The sequence below is a fragment of the Salvelinus namaycush genome, chromosome 28 (assembly GCF_016432855.1).
Source record: "Salvelinus namaycush isolate Seneca chromosome 28, SaNama_1.0, whole genome shotgun sequence".
Classification (NCBI taxonomy): Eukaryota; Metazoa; Chordata; class Actinopteri; order Salmoniformes; family Salmonidae; genus Salvelinus; species Salvelinus namaycush.
This window is the reverse complement of record NC_052334.1, coordinates 15,360,496-15,370,988: the sequence shown is the minus strand read 5'-3', so window position 1 is coordinate 15,370,988 and position 10,493 is coordinate 15,360,496. Positions and strand designations below refer to the sequence as shown.

At 37.7% G+C, this 10,493-nt stretch overlaps 1 protein-coding gene across 1 annotated transcript; it reads right to left on the bottom strand.

The window, feature by feature from the left end:
* Window positions 1–7,216: 7,216 nt before the first annotated feature.
* On the bottom strand, window positions 7,217–10,493 carry ptp4a2a (protein tyrosine phosphatase 4A2a). Its single transcript, XM_038967247.1, has 7 exons — window positions 10,380–10,493; window positions 9,750–9,878; window positions 8,983–9,506; window positions 8,717–8,809; window positions 8,367–8,497; window positions 8,122–8,196; window positions 7,217–7,564 (listed from the first exon to the last, which is right to left on the bottom strand). The coding sequence occupies exons 3-7, from the start codon at window positions 9,076–9,078 to the stop codon at window positions 7,453–7,455; spliced, it is 507 nt and encodes a 168-aa protein (XP_038823175.1). The 5' UTR covers window positions 9,079–9,506; window positions 9,750–9,878; window positions 10,380–10,493; the 3' UTR covers window positions 7,217–7,452.

The following is a 10,493-nucleotide window of genomic DNA, read 5'->3' as shown; positions in this document are numbered from 1 at the left end:
TTTACAAAAATATATTCTGATTAAAAGAATGAAAGGTGTGTCTCATTATGGTAAGTGGTGAAATAAGTATAGCCAGTTACAATTGTAATGGCTTAGCAGATAATAAGAAAAGACGATCAGTATTTACCTGGCTAAAAGAGAAGGATTATAATATCTATTGTTTACAGGAAACCCATTCAACAGTTTTAGATGAAGTTTTGTGGAAAAAGAACTGGGGGGGCAAAATATATTTCTCCCATGGGCAAAGAAATTCAAAAGGGGTGATGGTTTTAATTAACAATAATTTTGATCCAAATGTGCAAATTGTCCAAACAGATCCTCAAGGTAGATGGATTATTTTAAATATGTTATTGGACAATAAACAAATATGGCTTGTTAACCTATACGGTCCGAATAATGATGATCCAAGCTTCTTTGAAAATATATATAAGAATTTATCAACTCTACAAGCAACACTAGACTCTATTATTATAGTGGGAGATTTTAATACGGTCTTAAATACCTCTATAGACCGGAAAGGAAATCACACTACAAACTATCACCCTCAGGCACTTAAGGAAATCATGAATGTCATGGATATATTGGAATTAGTGGATATATGGAGACTTAAATACCCTGATTTAGTGAGATATACATGGCGGAGGCTGAATCAAGCTAGTCGTCTTGACTACTTTCTTATACCATTCTCTCTGGCACCAAAAGTTAAAAAAGTGTTGATAGGGGACAGAATGCGGTCGGATCATCACATAATTGGCATATATATTTCTCTTACAGAATTTCCACGTGGGCGAGGATATTGGAAATTTAATCAAAGTCTACTAGATGATAAATTGTTTAGAACTAGGACAGAAGATTTTATAACTGACTTTTTCAGACATAACATAGGTACAGCAGATCCCCTTATTGTATGGGACACTTTTAAGTGTGCCTTTAGAGGCCATGCAATTCAGTACTCATCTATAAAACAAAGGGAATTTAGATCAAAAGAGTCCATATTAACAAAGGAAATTGAAGGACTAACAGTACAGTTAGATAGCAATAAAAACGGTACCATAGAGGCACAGAATAAGTTAGAGGAAAAACAAAAAGAAATGGAGGAACTTATTCAAGAAAGATCCAGTGTAATATATTATAAAAATAAAGCGAACTGGATGGAATATGGGGAAAAATGCACCAAATTCTTTTTCAATCTTCAATATAGAAATGCTACCAAAAAAAATGTATTAAAACTTGTTACAAATGATGGAGTCACGCATGATTCACCAAATGATATTTTGAAAGAGGAAGTAAAGTACTTTAAGAATATGTTTTCGTTTCAGGCTCCTCCATCTCCACTAACTGAAACTAATTGTATGGATTTTTTTCCTATTAATAATGTAAAATTAACATCTGTACAGAAAGACTCATGTGAAGGCCAAATTACAGAGGAGGAACTGCTTGATGCAATTGGGGCCTTTAAGGATGGGAAAACTCCAGGGCTGGATGGCATACCAGTGGAAGTATACAAAACTTTTTTTGATATACTCAAAGGACCATTATTAGCTTGTTTTAACCACTCCTATATAAATGGTAGATTATCAGACACGCAACAAGAAGGTCTGATATCGTTATTACTGAAACAGGACCCAAGTGGTATATATAAAGATCCAGTCCAATTAAAAAATTGGAGACCTCTTACACTTCAGTGTTGTGATGCAAAAATCCTAGCAAAATGCTTGGCGCATAGAATAAAAAAAGTTTTGTCAGATATTATTCATCCTAATCAGACAGGTTTTTTACATGGACGATACATTGGAGATAATATAAGGCAAGTACTGGAAACAATAGAACACTATGAAATATCGGGGACACCAGGTCTGGTTTTCATAGCTGATTTTGAAAAGGCTTTTGATAAAGTACGACTGGAGTTTATATATAAATGCCTAGAATATTTCAATTTTGGGGAATCTCTTATAAAATGGGTTAAAATTATGTATAGTAACCCTAGGTGTAAAATAGTAAATAATGGCTACATCTCAGAAAGTTTTAAACTATCTAGAGGAGTAAAACAAGGTTGTCCACTATCGGCATATCTATTTATTATTGCCATCGAAATGTTAGCTGTTAAAATTAGATCAAACATTAATATTAATGGATTAGAAATCCGTGGCTTAAAAACTAAGGTGTCATTGTACGCTGATGATTCATGTTTTCTTTTAAAACCACAACTAGAGTCTCTCCACGGCCTCATAGAGGATCTAGATACCTTTGCTATCCTCTCTGGATTAAAACCAAATTATGATAAATGTACCATATTACGTATTGGATCACTAAAAAATACACATTTTATATTGCCATGTAGTTTACCAATTAAATGGTCTGACGGAGATGTGGACATACTCGGTATAAAAATCCCAAAAGAAAGAAATGATCTCACTCCAATAAATTTTTATAGAAAGTTAGCAAAAATAGATAAGATCTTGCTACCATGGAAAGGAAAATACTTGTCTATTTGTGGAAAAATCACCCTGATTAACTCTTTAGTCATATCACAGTTTACCTATTTGCTTATGGTTTTGCCTACACCTAGTGACCTGCTTTTTAAATTATATGAACAAAAAATATTCCATTTTATTTGGAACGGCAAGCCAGATAAAATTAAAAGGGCCTATTTATATAACGAATATGAATTCGGAGGGCAGAAATTATTAAATATTAAAGCATTAGACCTCTCACTAAAGGCATCAGTCATACAAAAGTTATACTTAAATCCAAACTGGTTCTCTAGTAAATTGGTACGAATGTCTCATCCTATGTTCAAGAAGGGCCTTTTTCCCTTTATTCAGATTACACCTGCTCACTTTCGGTTGTTTGAAAAGGAAATAATCTCCAAAATATCCTTATTTTTTAAACAAGCCTTAGAAAGTTGGTTGCAATTTCAGTTTAATCCACCTGAAAGGACGGAACAAATAGTACAACAAATATTGTGGTTAAATTCAAATATAGTAATTGATAAAAAAACTGTATTTATCGAAGAAATGTTTAAAAAAGGTATAATTTTTGTGAATGATATCATAAATAGGACTGGTGGAGTTATGTCACACATGCAGCTAACACAGACATATGGAAATGTCTGCTCTACCCAAAATTACAACCAATTAATTGCAGCATTACCACAAAAATGGAAGAGGCAAGTAGAAGGGGAAAAAAGTAAGGAACTTGTATGTCGGCCCTGTATTAAAGAACATAAATGGTTAAAGAAAAGTGTGATAAATAAAAACATATACCAATTTCATTTAAGGACCAAAAAACTGACAGCTGTGCCATATAAATTGCAAAATAGTTGGGAAGAGATTTTCGATGTACCCATTCCATGGCACATGGTTTATGAATTGATACGCAAAACAACGCCGGATTCAAAACTTCGAATTTTTCAATTTAAATTACTGTACAAAATTCTTGCAACTAATAGAATGTTATATATATGGGGTATACAATCTTCCCAGCTCTGCAGATTCTGTTGTGAGGAGGCAGAGTCATTAGATCATTTATTTTGGTATTGTCCATATGTAGCTCGTTTTTGGTCACAGGTCCAGGAATGGCTGAAGAATTGCAACATTTGCCTAGAACTAACGCTACAGATAGCAATACTGGGGGATTTGAAAAGCCATAGTCAATCAATCAATAATATAATAATTATTTTAGCAAAAATGTTTATTTTTAATTTACAATCTGTAGAAGCTATGAGAATAGGAAGGTTCAAATCTTTTGTGAAGCATCACAGCACAGTTGAAAAATATATGGCAAATAAAAATCCGAAATGGATGATGTTGGAAGATAGATGGGAAGGGTTGAGTGGAACTGAAGGGTGGGACTAATAACAAGATAAACAATGTAGGGCATACGGGATCTGTGAAATGTGTATAGGTGCGGAGCTTTTGTGAAATAGCACAGTTACAAGTGGAAATAAAATTGGATGGACAACAGAAATAGAGGAAGGACTAAGAACAAACAAGAGAGAACTATTATAAAGTAGTCTGTGTCTGTAAAATAGGTATAAGATGTATAAATTGAAGGTAAAAGCAGAAGTGTTTATTAGTTTACTCCAATTGGGGGAGCGGTGGTAGGGTTGCGGGGAATAATAATAAAGGTATATTCTTTAAAAAAGTATGTATGTCTATATAGGTATGTGTATGTATATATGTATATATGTATGCATGCGTGTATGGATATATATATTTACCCAAAAAAATATGGGGGATTGGAAATGATGCAGACAATTACATTGGAAGCAACATTCTTTCCGCAATATTAAGCTGATCCACCCCAAAAAAAAAAAAAAAAAAAAAAAACACCTGATTTAGTGTCCTGGCTAGCTGGCTCCCCTGTGCAGCACAGAACAGTCAATAAATTGTCTAAAGCAACCACTGTGTAGGGGAACGGGCTTGCCTGGCACCACTAAAAGAGCTAAAATCCTATTCTTCCAGAGATTTTTGAAGTTAAACGCAGGACATAGCTGTAAACACTGCACTTCATCTGTAGTCTATTCAATGGAGCTGACAGCCTCCCATTCACACTGCTGACATACATGCCCAGTGGGTTTGCACATAGACAGGGAACTGGGGGGAGTGTTTACCATAAAGGCAAGAGGTTGAATGGGAGGATCTGAACCCAGTATGTTCTGGATCAGATTTATAGCTCTGAGATGTGACGGGACCCTGCCTTGGAGCAGCTCACAGAGACCAGCACTGTCTGATCCAATTGTATCCTCTAGTCTAGAGAGATCATGGTTGGGTTGAATTACATTTCGATTCAGGAAGTTCAGGAAGTAAACTGAAATTCCAATTCAAAACAAAATGTTCCTCTGTTGTATTGGGAATTTCACTTTACTTCCCTGAACTGACTGAATTGAAATGTAATTGACTCTAACACCGAAAGGCACATCAATACAAATGGCATGGCGGGATTCATAACAACAACAGCAGCTCGACTACACAGTGATGCAAGGCTTCACTTCCACTAATGAGAGCTGAGGAGGAGGACTCTCACTATAACCACAACAGTAAGTCAGTAAATTAAACAGGCTAAGTCTTTGTAAGCTTACAACTGGCTACTGGTCAAGTCATGAGATGGGAGAGTACAAAATGGCTCACAATCAATATCAGTCAGTTAACTCCACTTGGTCTGAGCAGAGTGAATAGAGGGCTCTGAACTTGATCTTTGGCTCAAAAACACCAGCGTTGTACTACAGTAGAGTATATGCTAATAACTGTGATGTTTAAAACACTCTCACTCCCAATGATAATGAATGTCCAACACAGTCCATTAGCAGTGTCTTTCCTGACTATTCCACCCAAATTCTAAACTCCGGTGTCTTAAATAGCTATGAGAGCAGTTGTATCAAATCTGGGTGGAAATAAAGGTAAGGGGGGGGGGGGGGGGGGTGAAGGATCGAAAAGAGGCTTCTGTATGTAGTACAGGGACGACAAGAGGGGGTTGAGGGAGAAATAGGACTGCCCTGCTAGACATGATAAAGAACATACAAATGGAATATGTGCGTGTGTGTGAATAAAGCAGTTGTGAAACTTTCAACCCACTACACTGCCTCGCTAATTATAGAAGTCGAAAATAGGACAATGAGCAAAAGCCAGTTAACAGGCATGAGGAGATCCATGTTGGAGCCATGTGTGTGTACTTCCCTAAACTGACAACAGATACTGGTCGACTGACACTGACAGGGAGGTTACAGGTCTTGGTGAATGTGCGTCACTGGGTGGGTGACCACAAGTATTGCCTGTCACTGTTGTGTGGGGTTCTTCCCTAGGCTACCCTAAAAGTCTGCATTATTCTGCTTCATATTCATCTCTCTCATTGATGGGAGTATTGTAGCTCACCCACCACTCAAAATCCATATGTAAATTCTATTCAAATTAACGGGTTTTATTTTATACACGAGCTCATTTGTTCGAAGCTATCCACAGGCATCTGTTCATTCTATCCACAATATATTTTTCCAAGACTTCTAAAACTATCCAATTTTTAAAAATGTACTTACCGGCGTCATGATTTTAGTCAGTCATTTAATGTTTATCCCAGCCAATCTCTTGGAGAAACTCTCTCTCTCTCTGCCCCAAATAACTGGTCGGTATGGTCGAGTGCGTCCCTCTCCAGAATCGGATGTAATGGTCCTAAAGTAACGACACTTGGTCCCACAGCGATGCAGGCATAACTAGACGCTGAGGGCGAAGTGGGTCACGGCACGCAATAGTCACTGAACATCACTCAGCGTAGTTGGGAGGCATGTTGTTTCGGCGAGTTTGCTGCTGAGTGACTGAAAGTTCATGCCACAAATAATTCGCCGATTGCCTTTAGAGGGTTCGACCGCCCGCGCGCTCGAATAAATAGTATAATCCAAGGCCAGGACAAGACCGCTAAAATGCTGTTGTAGCAAAGACGGCTGCTTTTATATGGTTATCGGTAAAATAATACTGCAAATGTTAACCCAAACGCTCTAAAGTAATGTATGCTTCATATCAAGAAAATGTGACATCAAATCCATTCCAACCACAACAATGTTACTTTGATTTTCAAGCCTGGATAGCCACATGATGACGTTCGGTGCAAAATCTATGTAGTTATTATCAGCCCCTGGTCTCGTCCTCGTTTATTTGACAAGCTTAATCATGCAACCTACTTTCCAACCGCAGCTACAAACGCCATGACAGGCAGAGGATGCAGGGGACGGGAAACGATTCATTGGATCGTTCAGGTCTGACAAAAAAAAAAAGAATTCATCAAATGAATTGTATTAACTTTATTTATTGAGGTGTTCTAATGTGTGTAGGCCTACATATTGTAGTGGTGGTGCTCATCATCCAAAACATGATCACGTTACTCTTATTTACAGCACAAAAACTGAACTAAAATTAAGGTATTTACTCTGAAATTAAATGGTAATACCTATAGGCCTAAATTACATGTTGATTCATGAGTCATTCAAATACAGCAATCCCCATTTGGTACCAGGCAGTTACCCAAATATGTTGAGATAAGTTATAATTCATTTCTACCACAGAATTTCGTAGGAAATACCAGGTAAATACAGTATTTATGCAGATTTGTGCTCCTCCTTGATGATCTTATTTTTAAACATATGTAATACTATCAAAGGCTGTTAAACAAAAACACATTTCAGCCTTTGCACAACTCATACATGATCACACCAACAACAACAAGGAACAATTTTAAACATCTTGCTTTAATGAATCACTACAGTAGTTTAGGAAAACAGCAGTGCTAACAACTCAGATTCATCTCTAACTGGTCTTTTCACATTGTTTACTTTGATCAAATTAAATGTTACTATTTATTTTCTTTCAGTATATATTTTTTATTATTTGAGTATAATCAATAACTTTTCTTATAGTAGTCAGTTTCTTTGTTGAGTAAATCTTGCCAATACCGCTTATCTTCTTACTGAATGCAGCAATTTTGTCCATTAGCATCTTTGAAGCGGAGACGCATCTTGGGCTTGTAGTTTTCGAGGTACATTAGTTGTTTTGAGTTGAAGGCTCCACGTCTCTTTCTGAGAGAAGAAACACAGACAAAATGATGGCATTTTGATGATTTCTGATGGTTTTGATGATTTGGCATTTTGATGGCATTTTAAATGTCACACTGACGTATTCAGGAATCACCTCATCATAATTTATATCATCTTCATTTTTAAATCACAGTAGCGAGAAGATTTGATAATTTATGAAAATGATTATCCATTATTAGTTTTCAGAAAAATGGTTGAAGTATCCAAATATTATCAATGTAGAGAACTTGTGGGCAGCAGGTAGTTTACCAGTTAAATGCGTTGGGCCAGTGACCGAAAGGTTGCTGGTTCGAATCCCAGAGCCAACTAGATAAAAAACCTACCAATGTGCCCTTGAGCCAGGCACTCAACCCTAATTGCTCCAGGGTCGCCGTCAATAACGGCTGATCCCTGGCCGTGGCCCCACTCTCCAAGGGTGTCTCAGGGGGAATGGGGTATGCATAAAAACTTATTTTCAATTCACACATGCATAATACACACTTGAACATGTATGAAATAGAACAAATTATAAGCACCCACCAAATTATTATATAACTTACTGTCTTATAAAGTGAACAGCATCTTCATACTCCATCCCACACTCAATCAACGCCAACGCTACCAGGACTGGGGCTCTGGGGAGAAATGATATCAATCACATCAAGTGTACTGTAGAAATGGGAAAGTTGGTGTAATATAAAATACCCCTCCTTCACTAAATAACCACATTCACTAAACACTGCTTTGAGTTGGTGGCTAGCAGACATTCGAAGGAAGGAGAAGATACAATATGTAGACAACTCACCGACCCAACCCCGCCACACAATGCACTGCAATGCAACAACCGGGTTCCTCTCTGAATTTACACTTCAGGAGGTTGAGCCAGTCATCAACGACTTGTTCAGGGGGTGAAGAACCATCGTCAAAGGGCCAATCCTGTTTGGAGAGAACATACGGTTGGAATTAGGCTCTGTTAAAGGATTAATTGATTAGGTAGGGTAATTGATAGGCCTAATGCTTTCATGCTACCTCCATCATTAGGAAAAGGACAGGCCTAGATATCATGCAGATACAATAGAAATGCCTGAATCAACTCCAACCAAATTTGAAGGTCTAACAGGTTAAGATAGCGGCAGAACAGAGCAGTTGTCTCACCACAACAGTGATGCCTTCCTGCTCCACAGGGGTTTTGTCGTAAGTGGCATCACACACTCTGACCAGTGTCTGCACTCCAAAAGCCTTCAGATCCTATAATAGATAAGTGATTTTAGTTTAGCAAGTAATCATTCAACACACTTTGTTTTTCAGTTCATTCCAAATATGGTTTAACATATAAGAACTCTATAAACCAAATAACACAATGCTTCATGTAAATGCAAAGCATAAGGGATATGTATTAGTAGGAGTCAATGATACCGTACCTCTATAAACTTCACCAGCTGGGAGTTGGTGGGATTGTGGGTGATCAGAAACTTCATACAGTCATGGGAGATCTCAACAGGGGCGGGGCGATTCATCTTGACAGACAGAGAAGGCAGTCTTCCAGGAGAGGGTGTACAGTAGTAGAGAAAAGTACTCCAAAATGGTAGCTAGATTGAGTATAAAGGTGGTTATTGAAAGATATAGGCTATGGAGAATGGGGCAAAAGTAAATAAAAAGTGGAATATGAAAAGGAAACAAAAGAAAGAAAAGGGGTATCCCTTTAGATTTTAAATCCCAACTAGCCCATTCAGGAATTATTTAGTGGTTGTTTAGTGGCTGGATTAGCTCAATCCAAGCCATATACTTGGATAAATATCAGCCCCTCTCTCTCCAGGAGTACTGGTCGACTTCTGGTGGGGTATTTCTTCATATGTTTGGCTGCAGGCTGCTCACAGGTGCTGGTGCTGTGCCTGGCAAAAGTCTCCACAGTGCGGCACCCTCACAAACGCCATAAATGTGCTGCCTGAAAACATATAGTTCACAGGGAGGAATGGTTTTTATCAGCAACACAGCCCAATTACTAACACGTAATAGACTAGCTGCAAAGTAGGATAGCCTGAACCAATTCAGGCAATATAAAAGAGTCCATACAATGTAATGTCTGTCACGTTGTATTACACGTCTCATGTAATTTTGATTTGCGATAATGAAATAGGTCTAACATGTTGAATAACACTGAGAAAATCAATGAGTGAAACAAACCAACCGTTGTGTGCTGAGTAACGTTGCGTTCATCCAGCGTGCACAAGGCGGTGTGGCAACTCTGCACACCATTGATTCTTCTCTCTACAGTGGCACAGCCTAGGGCTCCTGCTGCTCACAAAGAACTCCTGACCTGTAAAACAAAGCATTTGGCTAAATCATAGCGTATACATTAAAGCCACGTTTAGGAACAATGCTGTGATGCCTAAACGTACTGTAGTAACAATAGAAAATACATTTTTTACATTACATTAAAGTTTCATTCAGCTCATAGAAGAGGAACAATACCATTTATTTACAAACATTACAGCTCTCTCTCTTTGTCCCTCTATCACTGTCTGTCTCTCTGGCAAGAATAGTTCAATACAGTAAATGCAATGATTACATATTATACACGATGCAATAATAGCTATACACGTAGCTATTGCAGAAGCACTTGCATTTAGCCATCATAGCGAGCTAGTTATTAGCTTGCTAGAGGTTAATCTAATAAACTAGCCATTTGCCATAGATGGCGACAGTATTTGGGAGTCAAGCTAGGTTAGCTAGCACGTTGGCAACGCAGCAGATAAAACTAACGTTAGCTAGCTAACAATGACGTGCCAGATGTTTAGGCAACTATCTAGTTACTTACAAAAAGCTGATGATTGACGTCTTCAATGAAAATTCGATGAAAGACTGGTTGAAAAAAGCAACATATCCGTTTGTTGACAGCAGTGCTAAAAAGCGTTAGCTTGCTAGCGGCTTG